The following is a 24601-nucleotide window of genomic DNA, read 5'->3' as shown; positions in this document are numbered from 1 at the left end:
ACTATGGCTTGCAGGTGCTGTGAGAAAGGCAAAAAACTCCCTGGTCTTCTGCCAAGTGGCCTATGGGAGAAAAAATTCCTTCCTGACCCTTTGGCTAGATTGGCTAGAGCTGCAGCATCTGTCAGGCTGGGTTCCCATTCCTGGGTAGGGTGGGCTGCTAGAAAGGAGCTGAAAGAGGCTCCACACGGCCCCTGTGCTGGGCTAAATCCTGGGAGCAGAGGAATGCTGGCTAATCAGCACCTCTCTCCTCCAGCTGGTCAATGGGTGCCAGAGACTCTCACGAGGAGATACCTATTGTCCCTTGGCAAGCGTCTCCCTCCCTTGCTGCTGGGACTGTTCCCCTTTCACTGCTGACGGTATCAAGTTCCCCCACCCATTGATGCAAGTCGGTGGCATTTTGCTGAACGGGGTAAAGGCAATACAAAATTAGGACGAGACTCCAACTCACTTTCTCTTAGCTGCTCTGGCTTTTCAGAGATAAAAGGAGGAAAAAGTAGTTTACATATAAATATGTAACAGTGGGCAAGTCACTTCTATTTTTTACTACCTCTGTTACCCATCTGTAAATGGAGATAAAATTTCCTTACCTCAGAGCACTGCTGTGAGCCACTTGGATTCTATGGTGAAGGAGGCCATAGAAGTATATAGATAGAAGGCTACAGTTAACTGTGTATGTAACCCTAGGCCTTAACTCTGTGTGCCTTACCTTCCCCATTAGTGAAGTGGGGATAAAACTTAACAACTCACTTATGGAGGAAAGATATTGTTGACAGTGCACTTGTAGAAAGGCATCTCTTTTTATGCTAATTTAAATTTATAAATAAAAAGTAAATGATACCTTTTTAAAAGCAAATTGGCTATGTTTGCAGGCTTCCTCTCATGCACGTACCCTTTATTATTACTATTATATATTTATAGCACTGGGAATGGGCACGGTGCTTTAACCACACATATTAAAAGAGATGCTGAAAAACTCAAAATCTTACCCAGACAAATACAATAACTAGAAAAACAGTGAATACATGGGAAGTTATGAAGACCTTCGTGGTGACATCCACATAGGGTTTTGAGGAGAAACAGCAAGGTGCAACGCACACAGGTTGTGGGAGCCTTTACAAAGTATAGGAAGGCAGCATGGAAGAAAGTATGAAGCTGAGGGTGTCAGGAGGAGACAAAGCAGAGAGGACTATCAAGAGTGCCATAAGGGGAACAGAATTAAATGAGTACTGAGATGTGGGCAGGCATGGAGTTGTGCAGATCCTGGAAGATAAGGAAGCAAAGACTGAAATTAGTGCAGGAAAGGCACAGAAACCAGGGGCAGCTAGCTAGAAGTTTTTCATCTAAACTACTGTTTTGGCAAAGATGCTAATGAAAAGTATATAAATACTCAATATTCTCTCCCCATAGAAAGGGTTAACAACCAAAGAAAGCCTAGATCAAGGTTCCAAGGATGGAAGGCTGTAGCAACTACACTTGTATGGCCCTTAAGGGGATGGTGTGCTCTAAATACACTCTTTAAACTGGATGGGGACTAGCAGAGGACTGGCTGGCTGAATCCCATTGTATTAACAATAGCCACCATCAGACTGACAGATCACGAGCAGGGCCCAGCACACTAACTTTGTTTTCATATTTCTCTTTCCTTACCTACCTGTACCTCTCTGGATTGTACGGAGTTAAATGTTGATCTGCTTATGTATCATTTATTTTCTTTTGATTTGCATTCCTCTTCTTTTTCTTAATACACTTGTGTTGCAAGAATGAACGTCAAGAGTCTGAGACCGTTTAGAAGAAATTCGCACAGTTCATCAGAGAAGTTGAACAGATCCTTCACAATTGAAAGAAGAGATGACGACAAGAGAGCAGGCGGTATAGTCTAGCCATTTCAGGATTTTTAGTTGAAAGACAAGGACTAGAGGGATCTGTGTCATGAAGAGCAATTGCTGCCGGGGTTGTGATTAGAGTGACACACAAATAATCCAGAGAGCACGCAAAAGAGCTGAGCTAGAGGAGCCTGACATTACAGAGGTCTGAATCCAAACTTCCATGATTCAGTTAAAAAATACAATGGCTAGTGCAAAATCTTGTGAGATTTACATTTCCTGGTCCCCTACAAGTGCCACAGGTCGGCTGCGGGTGTAATTATACAAGATGCATTACACTTTAATGCACAATTCAGAATGAAATTATTTAAGGAAAACAGTTGGCAGATTTTGAACTACGTAGGGATTCAAAAACATCATAGACTAAGTCCAGATTTGGGAGTGTGTCAAACATGACCCAGATACCTATTTAGAAGTTACACCCAAAACTAGCTCACATAGGACTCAAAAGAGCAGGCTGATCAGACACAGCAAAGAAATCACCATGGATAATAGTACTAGCACTTTATTGCACTGACAGCATTAGAGACTCCTCAGATGTCCTAGTTCTTGCCCAGCTTTACAAAGAGAAAACAATCATGACAGCATATTCGACAGACATGAAAGGGGACGTGTTTAGCAGCTTACATTCTTCAGATCACAATGGGCAAAACTGCAGTGAGGCTGGATTAAAAGGAAAACAAAGTAACACCAGCCATACCATTCGCTGAAATAGAGAAAGGCTCTTATGTGCTCCAATAGTATGTCAGTAGCAGATAGGGAGGGCCCAGGTAAAGTCTTAGAAGCATTCCAAAAGCATTTTTAACCCACAAAAGATATCATATATAAAAGATCTCTCTTCAACAAGTGTTATAAAAAAATCCGGAGAAAAAATAGATCAGTAGATTGCTAAACTATGCAAAATGGCTGACTCGTGCAATTATCAAATCTTAAAAGATGAATTAATTCATGATAGATTAGTAATATGGATGAAAGATGCAGGAGGACAAATGAGAAAGCTCAGGGAGCTCCCACTAGCTGTACAAAGGGCAATAGACATGCGCAATGTTGAGTAAATAAGTTCACAACCAAATGCAGAGCATTAGTGGAATGGACACAGATCATTCACCAAAGAGCACAGGGAAAGCATGAAAATACAAGGAAAAATACACCAAAATACATGCAAAAAACAAATGGCCAAATACAAAACAGAGGAGAAACAAAATGCAAAGAAAGACCCGTTAAGTAAGAGGAGAAAAACATTACAAATGGAAAATGCCCCATATATGGGAGTTAATAATTTTGGCAAGAGAAATTGTTATACCAAAGATTGTAGACAAGGAAAAAAGGAAAATACCGAGGAAACTAATTGTGACTCAGGATGAGATCTGTATGTATGTGACATTAATGCAGTGGGAAACAGCAAGTATAAATAATTTGTAAGGCTCAAACTGGTACCAGATGCAAGGAGAGGGCAGCAGCAAGCAAACAAACAGGAAATTGAGTGCTAGTAGACAGTGGGGCACCAGTGAATGTGTGAGGCTACAAAGGCTTCCTCAGCATTATGCAAGAGAAGAAAGCAAAACTGAAACCAAGCAAAGCCAAATTAAAAGTATATGATAGCACGATCATAATACCACAAGCACAATGTAAACTGCAAGCAGAATACCATGGTAAAGAACACAGGCTGAAGTTTCAGGTGGTACAAACACCACAGAAATGACTCCTTTCAAAACCAGTGAATTCGTGCACCTAGTGATAACAACTGTGACAGTTATGGCAATTCTCTGCCATATCCTTCAAAGAACTTGTGGTATTAGATATATGTATCACCATGGGCCAGGATTGTATGTAACCTCTCTAGGGGGGAAGAGGTGAGAGATATTGCAATGCCATGCACTCTCTTTGTGCATGCTCTAAATGAATGATTTATGTATGATTATGTTCTGCTCCCCAGGGGAAAGGCTACCACAGCTCCTCCAGGAAGTAAAAAGAGGTGGTGGTGATTAAGGCAAGTCAGCCAAGTTGTAACCCCTCAGAGAGGTATCCCCTCCTGGGGAGGCTTCTTACATACACTAGCTCAAACTGGATTTTCCAGAGACCAACAGACAAAGACAGGATGTTTGGATAAATAGCCTTGCTCAGGGCCTTCTTTCCTGATCCAGCAAATGGATGGGACCTTCTGTCCAAAGGAGGGGAGGAGAAGTCCTTGTAGAAGGGTTGGAAGGACTTAAACTGCTAGGGTCCCGTAAGACCAATGGGTGACCTTTGGTAAGCTGTTAGCATGCGTATAGTAACTTTGATTGTTTTAATATGCTTTCCCTGTAATGTTTTTACCTTAAGAAAAATGTGCTTGCTTAGAAGGAGCTGTGTGGTAACTTATAACTGTGAGCCATACACTAGTCATAGCCTTAGAGAGGAAGCAAAGTGAAGGCACTGCCTGTTTAGATAGTCTAGCATGGTGGGAATAGCACAGTGTAAGGCAAGAGACTATGCAGCCTTAAAAAAACCTGGTCAGAAGGTAGTCAGATTCAGGTCTTCGCCTGGGAGAGGTGATGGCTGGGCGTTGGAAACCTTTAAGTGGGTGCCCTTGTTGGATCACAGAGGGGGAATACTAGTACAGTTGCCCTGGAACTAACCCCGTGGAAAGGAACTCATTCAATAGACACACAAGCACAACAGGAAACATATCCAGAGCAAACACTGCACTGTGTTTGCTTGCAGCACAGCTGTTACAAGATTACCAAGGACTGGCACGTTTCCCATACATATTACACCTGGAAATACATAAACCAATGTGTCCAGCACAGCATCTGCCTTGCAGAGCAAGCTTTGCAATAAGAAAAAAAAAACAATGGGCACAATAAAGCCAAATGGGAAAAGGCATCACTGCTAAACTGACAGAGCCCACAAGCGGGTAACCAGCGTTTTAACCACTGAGGAGCCAGTCAAGCTGTACATCTGCATAGACCTAACAATGCAAACAAAGCACTAAAAAGAGCTCACTGCCAAGTGCTTACAATTGAAAAATTACCACCTGACTTGGCAAAAGCAAAAATATTCTAAATATTTGATGCCATGGATGGATATTAGCAGGTGCTACTGGATAATGAAAACAGCTACCTCCCCACATATTGGACACCAGTATGTAGATACGTGTGGTTGAGAAAGCTGTTTGGGATTAAACATGCAGTGGAAGAATATTAATGACAGAAGACAGACATACTAACAGGACTCACAGGGATCAGCCTCACACCTGATGACATTCTGATGTATGGATGTGGAGACAGCATGGCAGAAGTTGTGGCAGATCATGACCACAACCTCATCTGTCTACTAGAAAGAGCCGTGCAAGTAAATTTAAAATTAAACAAAAACAAGACGAAATTGCAATGGACTAAAATACCATGCGTGGGACTCTTATCTAACCTCTCAAGGGCTATGACCCTGACGCTGAAAAAGTAAAAGCAATAGAGCAGATGTCCACACCCAAATATATTAAATCAGTTCAGAGTCTATTAGGATCTGTGAACTATCTGACAGAATTTCTTCCAAGTCTCTCAGTTCTGTTTTGGCCCCAACTGCATGCCACACAAAGAGGGGGGTTTACTTCAGTTAAGCAAGCTATATGTGCAAGTCATTTCTGTCACTGAATATGCCTAACCCAAATAATTGCCTATATTTTGAAAAATATATGTGCAAAACCAGATCCTGGGGCACTAGGCCTAGGTATGGAAAGTGACGGGGGGGGGGGGGGGGTGAAATATACTGCCAGAGGACTTTGCACCCAAGAAGCTCCAAATACACAAAGAATAACAGGCCCCATTAAAAATCCAGCCTTTGTCATTCTGCAGTGATTGTGGTTCAGTGGTATCTCCTATTCTAAGTATTTATTTTAGTGGTTACTGCAGAGCCTGCAATTGTGAATGTTCAGGTTTTAATGTTGCTAACTTTAAGCCATGAAAGCCGGGTTATTTGAATTACAAATGGCTTGTGCTTCTATCCCCAGTTCCCAAAGTTGAGGTTAATTCCTGTCATATCTCTTATACAACTCCTGAAAGACAGGCAATTTACTGTAGAGACATAACAAATACCCCAAATCAGAATGTTTTGCTCATAGCCACACTACTAATACTTAAAATTGTGGGTCACTGCCCAGTGAAGGCCAAGTATAACTGAACTTCACTCCCCCTCCTGCGTGGTATCTCATGACAGCCAAAGCCTGTGCTGAGTCCCATTCCCTTACCCATCCTCCCTCGATCCCATCTCCATTGCTCAAGTATCCCTCCTGCTGATATGGGTCCTTCCATCCGCTCTGTGCCTGCCTTCATAATGACTATTAGCACCTGAATTATGCTTTGGTATTGACCAGATACCGATAGTCTTTGTATCTGATTATTTAAAGAGAAGTGGAATCATCCAATCCCCAATAGATGTAAAACCAAAACAATAGGACAGGGAATTCCACTAAAGTGCAACACGAGACTATAAGGATACAATAATTGCATATCCAACTTTTTATTGTGTAAGAAAAATGTTACTTTTCTCTTCAAGTTCATGTGATATTTGGAATTATGATTTAAAAGTGAACATGCTTGGGATTTTCAGTTAGGCTTCTTTTTAAAGCTCATTTGTTTAGTTTTTCAGTTTTAAGAATTATACATTGTGAAACCAAGTTCATACTGTAGAAGGATCTGCTCCTAGAAATTTTCTGTTCAATAAATGACTATAATACTGAGGTAGACACAAGCGATGTCATGCCAGATATCCTCTTCCTGCAGCAGAAGCAGGGATCACATAGGAATTAACTGAAAGAAGACCTAACTGTTTAGTGGTATTTCTCCTCAGAACAAAAAAATATAGTTTTCCCCCTGCATATGGTAGTGAATCATACAACTAAAATATCCAAGTGCCTTAATTCACACTGCACTTAGAGTAAATCCAGAGAAAACCAATGAGCAATTTTGCAGGATTTATCAGTTAAAGAAATATATACATACTTTTTTTCAATAAAATTGGGATTCTGTCCATTTTTGTTTCTTTATATATAAAAAAGGTCAGAAAGGTTTTTTTCTGCTTTCCTTTTACATTTGAAATTCATGTCTGGTCTACACTGAAAGACCATGGCCAAGTCTATAGGGCTTCTAGGCATTGTGGTATTACAAATAATAAATAACTGAGTCATTCCTAATTGAACTGGTTAAGCACAGACAGTTCAGTGTGTCAACACTGGCCATGTTGATTTGTGTACTGGAATCTGAGAGTCAAAGTCAGAAGGGAACATTTTGATCATCCAGTCTGATCTCCTTTGTAACACAGGCGATAAAACTTCCACAAAGTAATTCCTAGAGCAGAACTTTTAGAAAGATCCAATCTTGATTTAAAATTTGTCAGTGATGAAGAATTCACCATGACCCCTGATAAATTGTTCCAATGGTTAATTACTCTCACTGTTAAAAATGTATGCCTTATTTCCAGTCTGAGTTTGTCTAGCTTCAACTTCCAGACATTGGATTGTGTTACACCACTCTCTGCTAGATTAAAAAGAGCCCATGATTAAATATTTGTGCCCCATGTAGGTACTTACGGATTATAATCAAGTCACCCCCTTAAGCCTCATGTTGTTAAACAGATTGAGCTTCTTGAGTCTATCATTAGATAGATCCTTTAATCATTCTCCTAATCCTTTAATCATTCTCCTAGCTCTTCTCTGAACCCTCTCCAATTTATCAACATCCTTCGTGAATTGTGGGCACCAGAACTGTACATAGCATTCCAGCATCAGTTGCAACAGTGCCAAATAAAATTAAAATATCCCCCTGAGTAGGAGCAGAGATTCCCATTTATCCATCCCAGGATTGCACTGGTCTTTTGACCACAGCATCACACTTGAAGCTCATGTTCAACTGAGTATCCACCAGGCCTCCCCAAATATATTTCTAAGTCACTGCTTTCCATGATGGAGTCCCCACCATTCTGTAAGTATGAGCTCCAGTCTTTGTTCCTAGATGTATACATTTACATTTAACCATATTAAAATGCATATTGTTTTCTTGAACTCAGTTTACCAAGAGATCCAAATCTCTCTGTATTAGTGACCTCCACTCTTCATTAGCTATCACTCCACCAAGTTTTGGTACATCTGTAAGCTTTACCAGTGATGGGTTTACATTTTCTTCTAGGTCACTGATAAATAGCATAGGTACAAGAAACGGATTCCTGTGGGACCCCATTAGAAACATACCACTTGATGACAATTTTCCATTTATAATTACATTTTGAATACTGAAACTCGGTGTCTACACTAGTGCTGTGCTAAATCTTTTCACTTACAATGACCTCTTGGAAAGTATCCCACTGTTCCTGGCACAGTTCCCAAAAGCAGTGGATTCTGGGTGCTTTGAAAAAGCAGCTGCACTGGGGACAGTAGGAGGACCATTTTAACCGATTTCTTTTTAATTTTTTTTGGTTGACCTGAAAATAAACATTAAAACTACACTAAGATAACAATCTGAGATTTGAACGGCACAGAAAGCTTCAGTTATGCCTTCCCCATTAACTGTAACTTGGCTACATTGTACATAGAGGAGATATCCTGCTATTAAACTTACCACTATGTGTAAAGGAATAAAATATGCTACATGTGAGACTGGTGGTACAGTTACTGGGGGAAACCATAACTTTGCATTTCCTGACTTTAGTACATAGATTTCATTAACATAGGTTTTTTTTGCATTTCATTAGAAGAAACTATCATGATTTATAATTTAAGCCTCTTTAACTGAAGGTCAGGGCTTTCTCACTAAATACCTTGAAAATTTGTTTGATTAAGGCAGTTGGAGAACAGTAAATAAGAGCGAGTACTGAATAATGTGAATGATTTATTTTTTTAAGCGCTGGAATGCCACCAAATGAAAGCTGAAATACACTGTGATTGATTGATTCAGGATGGTGCCTTTCAAATTATGTTCAATAAAGATTTGTGGATTCAATTTGCTATCGATTGTCACTTGGTATTTAGCATAATTCATTCCACAGCACTTAATGGTATAAATGGTTATTTGTCTCAGGGTCATATCTCCCCTCATGCCTTAGAGGGCATGGACATCTCCCATAGAATTGATGCGGCTCTGTTACACAGATGATGGAGGGAAAGCCCACCAAAGTATTGGGGGTGGGATAGAAAAGGACAGAGAAGAAGTAATGAGTGAGAAGAAATGAGGCGGGGTTGGTAGATCCACCACTACCACAGATCCACTGCCCACTGTAAAGGAAAGGCAGAATACTTGAAGTATTACAGCCTCAGGACAAAAAGAAAAGGAGTACTTGTGGCACCTTAGAGACTAACCAATTTATCTGAGCACAAGCTTTCGTGAGCTACAGCTCACTTCATCGGATGCATACTGTGGAAAGTCTCTAAGGTGCCACAAGTACTCCTTTTCTTTTTGCGAATACAGACTAACACGGCTGTTACTCTGAAGCCTCAGAACAGTTGTTCAAATTCAGTGACCACATAGGATACATGATGGGCCTTACATTTAATCTGTGCTCTTGTGCTACAGCATTCCGATTCTGAAATAAACTTTCACAATCATGTTGTGCTTTTGAAGACATCAGGACAAAAGCAAGAGTCATTAATCATTCATTTTCATGACTTTCTACAGGTGCTGAAAATTGACAACTCTTTTTAATGCTCCATCTATTAACCACAATATTCCATCAGCTAAATGCAGTGTGTTTCATAAGACTGTAGTCAGCACCAAGAAAACGCTTACCTAGTAATGTTTTGATTCAACAAGTGAACTATCAATTCATCTAACCACTGTTTCTATAGTTAAATTATCATCAAGTCAGCCCCATTTCATTCCAGTTCCTAAGCCTGTGCTGAAGGCTAAAAGTCTTGAAAGCATCCTTAAAAAAAAATCAGATAAAACAAAAGATGACTGTGGCTGCTTGTGCCAAGCACAGAATTCTTGCTGGCTGCTCTCATCGGCAGTCTGGCCTATTAACTTCTATGCCTTCTATTTTACAGCAGGCAACAATGTTTTTGTGATGTTCCAACTTGATAAGATGGCTGTCTTTTTTCCCCCCCTTTTGAAAATGTCTCTGGTGTCTGTAGAGAGAAGGCAAGTCATGGCAGAAAGTCTAAATCAACTAAGGGTATGTCTCCATTTGAGGTGGTAGGTGCAATTCCCAGCTTGCGTGGGTACCTGTTGGGTGGCCAACTCGAGCCACCACCCACGCTATCCTGGCTACACTGTTATTTTTAGAGCTGGGTACATCTGTGTGACCTGGGAAACACACCTCCCAGCTCAGTTGTAGACGCATCTTAAGAGTGAGGCAAATCCTGTCTGTTAGATTCTTATGTGCCCACCAGAAGCTCAAGGTGACAGGTCTGTTGTCTAAGCTTCAGGCTCATCATACCTTGACTTTATGGTAATCACACATTCAGCTCCTGGAAGGGTATATTCAGCCCTTCATTCTTCCACAGCAGATAGATTAGAGTCTGGATCTTTTGGATAATACCTTATAGCTCTGGCTGCTCTGTGGACATGAAAGATCACATGACACATTATGAAACTTTGCTACAAGGTACTAGGCCAAATTTTACTCCTCCCTACCATTGTGCACTGTGCTATTTCCTTAACTACTGCTCTCCACTGCCAACATGGCTGTTTTTAAGTGCTGTCATGTGAAAACTATTGCTCATTAAAGTATCTAATTCCAACTATTTCAAAAAGTGAACTTTAAATTATTTAGGGTCAATCCTTGAGGCCTGGATATGCAGTCTTACGGATCATGTTAGCCCCATATGATTCATAAGCAGGGATGAACAATCTTGAAGGGGGCAGATGGCTAAAAATCAGTTCTTTGGGAGAAGTGTATACAGCCACCTTCAAAGGAAGGCTACCCCACCTCCCTCACAAGCCCAGAGTAGCTGTGGCATCAAGCAAGCCATGCAGTTTAGTCTGTTTCTCTGCCAGAGCACTGGGAAGGCCAGTATTAGGGGATGAATTGCACAGAAATAAATAAGCACAAATCAGGCTTAAATTAGAAAAGCACAATATATTCACAATATGGCTGTGAATCTACATTAACTATATGGAGTCTGATGTACAGCTGGATTGTAGCAGAGGGCAATGGCACATAATACACAAACGCCACTTCATTACTCTGTATATGGATAGAAATAGTGCAGAACCCTGTTAGCTATTTAGTCATAATGCACAACACAACTACTATTCTTACATTTATTTTCTTGTTAGTTATTTACTGGAGAATTATATGCTGTGCATATGTCTGTGAGCACGCATGCGCACTCACACCCCCACTCAAAGATATGCAGAAAGTTCACATTTTAATAATTTAGTTTCAAAGACTGATCATTTTCATTTACATTTTTACAACCTTGTCTTAATTTATGATATCCCCAAACCCTCTAAAATCAGGCTCTCTGTATCTTTGCTTTGCAATGAATTGAATGAAGACTTAGCAATCGGCAGGGAATTAGTGTACTTGTAGCACTGAACACATTCTCCCCCCTACTTTAATCAAAACTAGCAAGTTCAAAAGGGAAAAGGGGTAGAAGGAATTCCATATAATGCTGGCATAACTCTTCTGCTCCTTAACTGGGTTCATTTGTCTCCTGGCACCGGACCAAAAGAGTTTAGGAGAAGACTGAAGAAGAAAATTGCAAGCCATGCAGTACGTGTATTGGAACTGACATGTCTAATACGATATGATTCATGGACACTTTGCACTACACTAAATAAAGAGGTCTGACAGCCCACCCACTGTGGGCAGAGTGGATTACATTTTCTAATGTGAAGAGGAGATGCATAATAAAGAATACCACTGAATTGTGGTGAAGAAACCCACTTCAGTGTTAGCTCAAAATAATTTAAAAACATAACTTGCCCAGAGCAATTGATTTCCAGTAAGAAGTAAATATATATGAATATGGGGCTCATGAGCTGGTTTTCATTGCGTGACTATTGGACGCCATTGAATTTACTGTATAACATAGATATGGAAAATCACCAGAAACCATTTAAGATTAAAGCTGAAATGTATAAAAACACACTCACCTGAAAGTTATTTTGGGAAGTTGGTTTGAATTTTGGGAGATTCTTATTTTATCCAAATGGGTTCATTCATCATTACCAAAATAACTGCATATGCAAATTGATCCTTACTTTGTTTAGAAGTGGGACCATCACCAAAGCCAAAATGCAGCATCCAAGCACTACCTACACTTTAAACCACCTGCAGTACTGAAAATACAGCCAACGTGCTAGATTTCAAGTCCTACATGAGGGCATTTTTTTCAGCAAGCAAAACTGTAGAAACAAAGATGGACCCAAACTAGAAGTTCAGATCCAGTTTGACAAGCAGGTGGATTACTGGATCTGAGATATTGGCTTCATCTATTACAAAGATAGGGACCAGCTGTAAGTTTGGGGATGTTTCATGCTAGATCTCAAAGTTCAGGGATGCTGGACAAGGCTCAGCTAAAATCATGTGGCCAGACTAAGTAGGCAGATGTGCAGCGGGGACAGGGGAAGAAGAATCCTTTTTGGAACCAGTCTGTGGAGGCTCTTTCAGGCTAATAACTAAAGCAACACTTCACAGAATCATAGAAATGTAGGGCTGGAAGAGATCTCAAAATCCTCTAGTCCAGCCCCCTGCACTGAGGCAGGATCAAGCAAACCTAGACCACCCCAGACAGGTGTTTGCCTAACCTGTTCTTAGAAACCTCATGCCCAGTCCCCATGCCCTGCTCTCTATGTACAGCTGAGGAATGGATTGCTGTATCATGCCTCCCCATGCTGACTTTCCCACTTGCATAACTTTCACAGCAAAGGAGACCTTCATGACTGCAGAAGAGGAGCCAATTTTCCCCCTTAACTGAAGTGCTTGACTTCTGCATCCACATGAGAAAGGAATCTGAAGAAGGCACATTCCTGAGGAAAGAGACTATAACCTTATCCTCACAGTGGTCTCAAGAGTTCATCTCCACAATGGCCTGGCCATGAAAAATGGTTTTGACAGAAATTGAGAATCCTCCTGCACAGTCTGTGCAGGTGGTAAAATGGTTCTACTTGACCATTTGAACACAGAGCTCCATTGATCGGGAGCACTATTAATAATAAATTCTCTCTTTCCCAGCAACATGGACTTTATATCCTCCGGCTGAATGCCACTCTATCAAAGAGGAGGCATTCTGATTTGTTTTGGGACCATTGCACGCACACTTCTCAAAAGATAGATGCTGGCTTGTTAAGGAGAAATATACAGCAGTTTAAGCTTAGTTTAGATCACTAGTCTCAAGTGAATGTTTGTTCACACCAAGAAAACTGCAGACCTGCTTCCACAAAATTGGCAGTTTCTGTTCAGAGATGCCCAGGACTGAAATAAAAGAGATACTACAAATCTAGAATGAAGTGCATTGGCAGAGCTGTGTAGAGGTAGATTGTATTGCACCTGCCTGCTCTATGCCTGGTTCTCAGTCTCCCCATAATATTAGAATGCCAGGGGAAAGCTGCAGGTTAGGGGTGAAACCCTTTGGCAACAATGTCCGAGATGTAAGGGGTCATGGCTGAAATATTTGGGGCAAGTAGAGATCAAGTTTGAGGGGAATTTGCAAAACCAGGCCTGAAACAGCAGGGATATGACAGTTGAGAAGCAAATTGGCAACCTTTTGAGAGCAGCAGACAGGAAAAGCAGGAATGTAGCAGTTTACAGGTCAAGAATAAGGAGGAATAAAAGTGCTCGGTGGATCAGGACTGGAATAAAGGTGTGTATATCAGAAATCAGGTGTACTGGTGGAGCTGGGTGAGGAAGATTGCTGTACTAGAACAGAAGGATGTTAGTGGATTACAGCAGTGTTTCTCAACCAGGGGTACTTGTACCCCTAGAGGCATGTAGAGGTCTTCCGGGGGCACATCAACTCATCTAGATATTTGTCTAGTTTTACAACAGGCTACATAAAAAGCACTAGCAAAGTCAGCACAAACTAAAATTTCCTACAATGACTTGTTTGTACTAATCTATTTACCATACACTGAAATGTAAGTATAATATTTATTTTCCAATTGATTTATTTTATAATTATATGGTAAAAATGAGAACATACACAAATTTTAGTAACAGTGTGCTGTGCTATATTTTTTAGTAACAGTGTGCTGTATTTTTATGTCTGATTTTGTAAGCAAGTAGTTTTTAAGTGAGGTGAAACTTGGAGGGTATGACAAATCAGACTCCTGCAAGGGGTACAGTACTCTGGAAAGGTTGAGAACCACTGGGTTACAGGTTCAGATTAAGGTGAATCAGAAGGGGATTGAATAGCTAAAAGGTATTGGACTACAGGTCACCCTTGAGGTACATTAGCAGAGGTATGAATACGCTCAGGACCAACATGGAGAAGATTTGGAATCAGGTTTGGCAGAGCTGTAGGTGAAAGGGGATGTCCATATCAGAATAGCATAGGTGCTGCAGATCAGTACAGCATCACTTTGGCAGTGGTGTACACAGAGCCCTTGTGTGAAAAATAGCAGTGTTTGAAAGCTGTGGGGTCCTTGTACGGAAATACCAGGTTAACAATGAGATGCACTGGCAGAGGTGTAGAAGTCAGGTGCAATGGAATGGTGGTTAATATGCTGAGGAGGTGTACTGATGCTACTTTTTGATAAATGGAATACCATGGAGTGGTGAGCTGCAAGTTTATGTGCACTCCAGTTACTGAACACTATTGGAGGCATTATTTGCTTTACCTGAGAGGGGAACATGTGGTTTCTTCCACTGCAGTGAGTGCTGTTCTAGACACTGACTACAATAGGCGTTTAGGGAGATGGGAGATTCACATCCTTCTGTACACAACACACATGATCGCCACTGGCCAAAGATGGGTGTTGAAGTGAAAAAAATGGCATTATTCTACTCAAACCTCACCTCCCAGAGTTACAGTCCCATAATTTCTCATATGGCTCTCCATTCTAACCCTCCTCTGACAGCTCCCTGTTCCACCTTCCCTCCTGATCTTTCTCTGATTTCCACTCTTCACAGTTTACACACAAAGCTGGGAAGAAGGGGGAAGAAAAACGCCAGTACTATATACTGTGTTGCTGCAGTCAAGAAGGAGCCTCATGAGTATTACAGCATGGCTATTGTCAGCCTGACAGTAAGTCATGCCTTGGCATTTTTGTTACATCTTCCATGTGGAATTGGATTGGTTGTGAAAAATATAGAACATCGCTGGATTTCAGAAATTAACATCTTTCCAGATAAGTCTATTCTTAGCACCAAAGGCTTTGAAAGTATGTCTTTTTATGCTAAGAACATTAAGCAAATCAAGGGTTAGGAAATGTACTTCATTTGGCATTGTATTATGACAAAACAATCTTTCTTTTGTTTTTATCATAGATATAAATCTAAACAGCATCAATTTGCAAGAGGGGAGGGGAGGAGAAGATAAATGCAGGAGACTTCAGATTCCTTATTTAACCTGTTTTTCCCTGCTGTCCAACCTCCAAAGCTCCAGGTCACAGCCACAATTGGCTGAGAAGAAGTGGCTGAGGTTTCAAGTCAGCTGAAGGGACACAACACATTTCCCACATTCTCCTCTGAAAAGGTTTCCACAAATTTTGGATTAGGTTCTGTTATTTTATCTGACTCCGTTCGCTCCATCCCTCTTTACTAAAAATGTTTGGAACTGTAGTTCTCCTCTGTGAAGAGATCCAATTTCAAGGTGACACTATTGCAGCTGCTATTCTGGAACAGCAGAATGCAAAAGGGCACTTTTCACTCTACCAGGGAGCTGTCTCCCATGGTGGTGCTTAAAGATAAATATAGTCAGCTTAGAGACGCTGTTATGTCTCCTGTTTTCTTCCTCCTCCTAATGGCTTGATGACTAGATCAATTGCTTAATCAGGTCAATGAATATTAACAAGAATATGGGCAACCTCTCTTAGCTGAATAAGGATTGAGCTGTCCTGTTTGTGTACTCTGCACTAGAGCTTATAGGATGAATTTTCAAACTAGATAAAACGGTTATTGTCCTTAGGCACTTTCAAAAACAGTTGGTCAACACATGCTCCAGTCATAAGCCTCAATTTAGTGTCTTTTCACATCTCATTGTAGATTCATGTTTCTCTTCCATACCTAATCCTAGCTTAATCCTGCAAACTGCTTAGTACATTGAGTCACACCCTGGAAATCAATTGGGCTACTCACAGAAGTAGAGCCTATTGCTTGATAAGAGGTATTTGCAGGATTGAGCTCTAAATCAGTAGCAACACCATGCCACTTTCCATATTCTTGCCTTGACTCCTACATTGCTGGAGGTCTGTATTTCATTCCTGTGCTGAACTTGGACAAGAGCCACTTTTTCCTGATACAGAGATGTCAAATCATGCTGCTTCTCATCCCTCTGACTGAATCAGCCTAACCTGCAAGTCTCTGGTCAATCCAACCTTCCTCAAAGTAGATTTTGCTGCCTATTTACTAGAAGATATTGGCTTTCTGCATTTTTACTAATCATTGTAAGGAGTTGATTGTCAGTGAAATGTGCCACAGAGAGCAAAGTGTCTTTATCCACAGAACAGGTAAAGCAGCAGTGAAAGCTTCCTTAAACTGTCCCAGCGATGTGCTTCAAGCCTGGCCTGGAAAAATATACTCCAGGGCTGAGAGGGCATTTCAGGGTTAATGCTTTATTCAAATCCTTATCTTCTCTGCTGGGATTGCAAACAAAGTAGAAAATTAGAACTAGTAGTCTTGGGATTTTGTGAGGTGCGCAGCTGTCCACTGGGAACTGCACTGAGACCCCTGACTCATTTTACATCTGTCACTGAGGGTATCTATCACACGGCACTGACTTTTGGTCTCAATAGCCATGGACAAGTTCTGAGCTGGAGATCTGTCAAGGAATGGCTCTATATTTCGATACCACGCTCCTGAGACACCCCTGGTTCCACAGGTTGTGACACAACTTCATTGTGTGAGAATGGTCCCTGTAATAGGGCATATTCCCACGGGGCTCCTGTGCTCTCAGAAGAAGTCTAAAGGAACTGTAATGAAGTATCTGGGGAAGACAAGAAACATCACATCATCTCACATCATCTTCCCAGCTGCTCTCCCCAGTGCTCTTCCATGCTTCTTGACTTTAGCTGACCTTTTTGTCTATCTGCTGATCATGTGCTGTATTTGCCAACTTTATTTCTAATGTCTCAAACAGGAGCCTGTATCCCCCTGTTCCTGTATGATGTCACTATATAGGATATTGCATGGCAATATTGTGATGCAGACTAGAGCTATATAAACACTTAACAGGTTTTCAGAGATCACCCTAAGGGAATCCAATCACTTGGTTAAAAATTGTTACTCTTTACAGAAGAGACCCAATTTGGCATAATCTTTTATGCCTTGACTGAAGGGCACATCCAGAAAATAGGCGCAGATCAGTCAGCTTTTCCCTTCATTTCCTCTTCCTCCAGCACCTCGCCTCTTCTTCGTGAGTTAACAGGGCCATATTCCTTTTAGTACTAATTCATAATCTTTCATTTAAACCATGGTTCTTACCTGTGACAACGCTGGGAATTTTAGACAGAAAGCTCTTGACTGTTCGGATGGGAACTCCACCTGCTTTGTCATCCTGCATTCTTGTAATTATATCTTCAATCTGGCAAGGGGGAAGGAAAGGATTACATTGGGTTTGCAAGAATAGTGACTATAGATACTCATAATGCTGATAAAGTATTGGCACCAGCAAAAATGAGGTGCCATGGAATCTTTTCATGTCATTTGCTAAGATTTGCTAAGCTATTCCAACTCCCTTGTCACTGGCAAGAAGGGGGAAAGGGACTGAAAATGTATGGATATGATTGGTTAATGCACGGTTTACATGAACAATCCTAGAAGTGTTTCAGTGTAACAGCCGTGTTAGTCTGTATTCGCAAAAAGAAAAGGAGTACTTGTGGCACCTGGAAGACTAAGTTCCAGACATGTCAACGACTTCCATTTTTTCCTGTTGGGCCATACTTTGATTCCTTACTCAGTCAAAACTCCCACTGAAGACAGCTGGCCCAGAATAACTAATGCACTTCAAAGGTAAAAGTAAAAGAATTGGAAAAAAATGAAGCAAGTGGAAAAATTAAGCAAAATTTCAGATAGTTTCAGTTGCTCCTGGCATTGGTTGCCACATATTTGGGAATAGCTGCATCACACACTCATGGCTCCAGCACATAAATAATATAATCAATCCACACGTGACAATATTTATTTGTTGTTGACTGATAATGTGATAGGCCCTACACAAGGGGAAGAAAGTTCCTGTCCTGAAGAGCTAGCTCACGACATCCAACATCATTTCCCTCCCCCCTTATTCCACATGCCTCCCCAAAACAGTGGAACAAATCAAAGCTGAAGTTGCTTCCTTAAAAAGTGCAGTGATGTGAGTCACCTTGAGAGTTGGACAAATGGTGCTGTGCGCATTGCTGTACTATTCTTACTAGTTGGCATCTGACTAGAACGAGTTGAAATTTGTGCACGCGCGTCTGTGTAAAAATTAGTGTTGATGAAAGGAGATACCAGAAAGAGAAGCTAGTATGTCTTTCTTATTGCCCTAACAGGTACACCATTGGTGGCAGCAGCAGCTCAAACTTTCTAATACTCCCTTTTCAACTACAGCTGTGTGAAATAATGGATTTTTTGGTTTGCTGGCAATTATGAAAAAAATAAAATTCATTTTGGTTCAGGTCAAAACCAAATTAAAATTTTTGTCAAATCAAGAAGTTGAAAAAGGCTTGTTTTTGGGTCAAATAAAACATTTAATTTCAACAAAACCTAGACATTTTGTTTCATTTTCAACCTTTTAAAAGATTTTTGGGAAATTTGAAACATAAAATCCTTTCAAACTGAAAAATCGAAACATTTCATTTTGAAAAAATGTCAAAATAAAATGTAGATTTTTTTTTCTGAATTTTTGATCAAAAAGCAGTTTAAAGAAACAGACAAATTGGTAAAACATTTTGGCATTTTTTGTTTCAAAAGTTTTGGCTGATGCATTTTGCCCATCTCTAGTCTCATTCCTTACTCAATCCACACCTCTAGGAGTGGGAAAGGAATTCAGTTTTCATTCCCATCTTATTGCTAGCCTCTCTGCTGAAACTGCCTTCACAGCTGAGAATTTATGCCAATTCGGGGGGGGGGGGGTGTTTTTCGTGATGTGGAACACTTACAGTCACTGCTGATCTGGGCTCTCTTTGAATCAGCAATCTAGAGGGAGAATACTCTACTTAATAATCACCTGAGCCATGCCACACACTCTCTCCCTCTCATTATCTACATGTCCAGTCTGCTAAATTTAGAGCATATTTTCCATATAGACAGCACGAAAGGAGAAAGGGTCAAGAGAAGATTAATCACAGAGCAGTCAAACATTTCAGTAAAGGAATATAGTAGAATCAGGCTACTTTATTTCTCTATTCAGAATCACTGGTTTTGCCCCCACTTTAATACTAATAGTGGAAGAAAAGATGAGAATTGAAAATTCTGGTAGTTCTGCAGCATGCCTTCTAATTTAGCCACACACACACACATATGTTAAATTTAATTACATTATGGTCATTATTACTGAGTTGTTCAACTATATTAACCTCTTGGACCAGATCCCGTGAGCCATTTAGGACTAAATCTAGAATTGCCTCTCCCTTTATGGGTTCCAGGACTAGCTGCACCAAGAAGCAGTCATTTATGGTGTCTAGAAATTTTATCTCTGCATCCCAGCCTGAAGTGACATATATCCAGTCAACATGGAGATATCTCAAATACCCCATTGTTATTCAGTTTTCTATTTTTGTAGCTTCTCTAATCATAGAATCATAGAATATCAGGGTTGGAAGGGACCCCTGAAGGTCATCTAGTCCAACCCCCTGCTCAAAGCAGGACCAATTCCCAGTTAAATCATCCCAGCCAGGGCTTTGTCAAGCCTGACCTTAAAAACCTCTAAGGAAGGAGATTCTACCACCTCCCTAGGTAACGCATTCCAGTGTTTCACCACCCTCTTAGTGAAAAAGTTTTTCCTAATATCCAATCTAAACCTCCCCCACTGCAACTTGAGACCATTACTCCTCGTTCTGTCATCTGCTACCATTGAGAACAGTCTAGAGCCATCCTCTTTGGAACCCCCCTTTCAGGTAGTTGAAAGCAGCTATCAAATCCCCCCTCATTCTTCTCTTCTGCAGGCTAAACAATTCCAGCTCCCTCAGCCTCTCCTCATAACTCATGTGTTCTAGACCCCTAATCATTTTTGTTGCCCTTCGCTGGACTCTCTCCAATTTATCCACATCCTTCTTGTAGTGTGGGGCCCAAAACTGGACACAGTACTCCAGATGAGGCCTCACCAATGTCGAATAGAGGGGAACGATCACGTCCCTCGATCTGCTCGCTATGCCCCTACTTATACATCCCAAAATGCCATTGGCCTTCTTGGCAACAAGGGCACACTGCTGACTCATATCCAGCTTCTCGTCCACTGTCACCCCTAGGTCCTTTTCCGCAGAACTGCTGCCTAACCATTCGGTCCCTAGTCTGTAGCGGTGCATTGGATTCTTCCATCCTAAGTGCAGGACCCTGCACTTATCCTTATTGAACCTCATCAGATTTCTTTTGGCCCAATCCTCCAATTTGTCTAGGTCCTTCTGTATCCTATCCCTCCCCTCCAGCGTATCTACCACTCCTCCCAGTTTAGTATCATCCGCAAATTTGCTGAGAGTGCAATCCACACCATCCTCCAGATCATTTATGAAGATATTGAACAAAACCGGCCCCAGGACCGACCCTTGGGGCACTCCACTTGATACCAGCTGCCAACTAGACATGGAGCATTGATCACTACCTGTTGAGCCCGACAATCTAGCCAGCTTTCTACCCACCTTATAGAGCATTCATCCAGCCCATACTTCCTTAACTTGCTGACAAGAATACTGTGGGAGACCGTGTCAAAAGCTTTGCTAAAGTCAAGATACAATACATCCACTGCTTTCCCTTCATCCACAGAACCAGTAATCTCATCATAAAAGGCAATTAGATTAGTCAGGCATGACCTTCCCTTGGTGAATCCATGCTGGCTGTTCCTGATCACTTTCCTCTCATGCAAGTGCTTCAGGATTGATTCTTTGAGGACCTGCTCCATGATTTTTCCAGGGACTGAGGTGAGGCTGACTGGCCTGTAGTTCCCTGGATCCTCCTTCTTCCCTTTTTTAAAGATTGGCACTACATTAGCCTTTTTCCAGTCATCCGGGACTTCCCCCGTTCGCCACAAGTTTTCAAAGATAATGGCCAATGGCTCTGCAATCACAGCCGCCAATTCCTTCAGCACTCTCGGATGCAACTCGTCCGGCCCTATGGACTTGTGCACGTCCAGCTTTTCTAAATAGTCCCTAACCACCTCTATCTCCACAGAGGGCTGGCCATCTCTTCCCTATTTTGTGATGCCCAGCGCAGCAGTCTGGGAGCTGACCTTGTTAGTGAAGACAGAGGCAAAAAAAGCATTGAGTACATTAGCTTTTTCCACATTCTCTGTCACTAGGTTGACTCCCTCATTCAGTAAGGGGCCCACACTTTCCTTGGCCCTGATCTCCCTGAACATTTCACAATCACCATCATCCTGGTCAGGTGGTTGGTAGTATATTCCTACTGCTTTACTCTTATTATTCAAGCATGGAATTTCTATCCATAAAGATTCTATGGTACAGTTTGAGTCATTTAAGCTTTTTAATATATTTAACTCTATGTTTTCTTTCACATAGTGCCACTCCCCCACCAGCATGATCTACTCTGTCCTTCCTATTTATTTTGTATGCTGGTATTACTGTGTGTGATGGTGTATAATTGGAACATGGAAATTGGTCATTGGAACATGACCATTTGTATCATTAATACTGCCATGGTTAGACAATTGAAACATATCTTGTACAAAGTATATTGTGTAAGGTGTCAATGGAAGTTATGGTTTGCCAAGTATGATTATCCTGTTTATATGCATGTATCATTTTTGTATCTGAAGTGATGAACATATATATATATATATATATATATATATTTCAAGTGCATTTGCTCCTGGGATAACACCCACCAGGTAATTTATATCCAATCTGGCCAGCACATTCTGAATGAACTGTTCAAGTTGATGGCCCATTAAAGAACACTCCACTCTCACAATGGGCCATAGAAGAAGCTCTTCCTCACCTGGTGAGCCTTCCTGTGGATGCTTTAGCCAGAATTCAGAGTAACAGCCGTGTTAGTCTGTATTCGCAAAAAGAAAAGGAGTACTTGTGGCACCTTAGAGACTAACCAATTTATTTGAGCATAAGCTTTCGTGAGCTACAGCTCACTTCATCGGATGCATACCGTGGAAACTGCAGCAGACTTCATATATAAACAGAGAATGTGAAACAATACCTCCTCCCACCCCACTGTCCTGCTCGTAATAGCTTATCTAAAGTGATCATCAGGTGGGGCATTTCCAGCACAAATCCAGGTTTTCTCACCCTCCACCCTCTCCCCCCCACAGGCCTGTCCTGTAGTAGGTAACTTCTGGGAACTCTTCTGGCTCTATCAATCTGTTTCTTTACTTCTGCAGGTAGTTGTAAGAAAGCTTGACAGAGATCTTGTAGGTGTTTGTCTCTGTCTGAGGGGTTGGAGCAAATGCGGTTGTATCGCAGAGCTTGGCTGTAGACGATGGACAGGCCTAACAAAGAAAATAACAGAACGCCACTAGCCGTCACCTTCAGCCCCCAACTAAAACCCCTCCAACGCATTATTAAGGATCTACAACCTATCCTAAAGGATGACCCAGCACTCTCACAAATCTTGGGAGACAGGCCAGTCCTTGCCTACAGACAGCCCCGCAACCTGAAGCAAATACTCACCAACAAACACATACCACACAACAGAACCACTAACCCAGGAACTTATCCTTGCAACAAAGCCCGTTGCCAACTGTGTCCACATATCTATTCAGGGGACACCATCACAGGGCCTAATAACATCAGCCACACTATCAGAGGCTCGTTCACCTGCACATCCACCAATGTGATATATGCCATCATGTGCCAGCAATGCCCCTCTGCCATGTACATTGGTCAAACTGGACAGTCTCTACGTAAAAGAATAAATGGACACAAATCAGATGTCAAGAATTATAACATTCATAAACCAGTCGGAGAACACTTCAATCTCTCTGGTCACGCAATCACAGACATGAAGGTCGCTATCTTAAAACAAAAAAACTTCAAATCCAGACTCCAGTGAGAAACTGCTGAATTGGAATTCATTTGCAAATTGGATACTATTAATTTAGGCTTAAATAGAGACTGGGAGTGGCTAAGTCATTATGCAAGGTAGCCTGTGTCCTCTTGTTTTTTCCTACCCTCCCCCACCCCCAAGATTTTCTGGTTTAACTTGGATTTAAACTTGGAGAGTGGTCAGTTTGGATGAGCTATTACCAGCAGGAGAGTGAGTTTGTGTGTGTATGGGGGTCGGGGGGATGTGAGAAAACCTGGATTTGTGCAGGAAATAGCCCAACTTGATTGTCATGCACATTGTGTAAAGAGTTGTCACTTTGGATGGGCTATCACCAGCAGGAGAGTGAATTTGTGTGGGGGGGTGGAGGGTGAGAAAACCTGGATTTTTGCTGGAAATGCCCCACCTGATGATCACTTTAGATAAGCTATTACCAGCAGGACAGTGGGGTGGGAGGAGGTATTGTTTCACATTCTCTGTGTATATATGAAGTCTGCTGCAGTTTCCACGGTATGCATCCGATGAAGTGAGCTGTAGCTCACGAAAGCTTATGCTCAAATAAATTGGTTAGTCTCTAAGGTGCCACAAGTACTCCTTTTCTTTTAGCCAGAATGTGGGTAATGGCTGCTCCTATGAGTCATCAAGCCATGTAAGGGCATGTGACTTGCTCACATGACCCTGCATTCCATCTTGTGCCTGTAATTTTCCACAAACTAAGTCTGAGAGCAGAGGTGAAAGTAAGCCGGCCACCGGAGCCCCGGGGTAGCAGCAGCAGGGCTCTGGTGGTGATTTAAAGAGCCAGGGGCTCCGGCCACTGCACGGGAGCCCCAGGCCCTTTAAAGCGCCACCCGAGCCCCACTGCCGGAGCCCTTGGGTAGCGGCGGCAGGGCTCTGGCGGTGATTTAAAGGGCCTGGAGCTCCACTGTGGTAGTGGCGGCTGGAGCCTCGCGCTCTTTAAATCGTCCCTGAGCCCTGGGGCTCCCAGCCACCTCTGCAGCTGGTAGCTCCGGGGGTGATTTAAAAGCCCCCAGGGCTTCCAGTCACAGCCGGAGCCCTGGGGTCTTTAAATCTTGATTTAAAGGGCCCGCCTCTTCGGGTTGAGGCTACGCTCCCTGCTCAGGACTCTGGAGTACTGGTAAATCCTTTAAGTTACTTCCACCCCTGGCTGAGAGCTGTGTTTGGGACAGTGAAATTTCCTCCACATGGGAGAAAGTATATAAGACCCTGGAAGCATCTCCATTTTGCCTCTTTCCTGCTCTGATCTCTGGACTATGGACTTACACTAAAAGAAGCATATTGACTATGGACTGAGGACTTTCCAATCTTTTGGAAGTTACCAGAGATGTTACAAGCCAGCCGTCTGTAACATCATTGCTACGAACCTCATCCAAGAGCTTTGCAATGATTGTATGTATATGACTTCCTTAAACCTTTTAAAT

General features: G+C 41.8%; 1 protein-coding gene across 2 annotated transcripts in view; it reads right to left on the bottom strand.

Moving 5' to 3' along the window:
- RGS6 (regulator of G protein signaling 6) overlaps positions 1 to 24601 on the bottom strand; it is a 505053-nt gene that overhangs the window by 149225 nt on the left and 331227 nt on the right. For both annotated transcript variants that reach the window (XM_084632586.1, XM_084632587.1), the window contains exon 3: positions 17439 to 17538. In XM_084632586.1, coding sequence (XP_084488712.1) covers positions 17439 to 17538 — 100 coding nt within the window. The remainder of the gene's footprint in view (positions 1 to 17438; positions 17539 to 24601) is intronic.

The sequence above is a fragment of the Lepidochelys olivacea genome (assembly GCF_965140295.1).
Source record: "Lepidochelys olivacea isolate rLepOli2 genome assembly, chromosome: 6".
Lineage (NCBI taxonomy): Eukaryota > Metazoa > Chordata > Testudines > Cheloniidae > Lepidochelys > Lepidochelys olivacea.
This window is presented reverse-complemented; position numbering and strand designations above follow the sequence as displayed.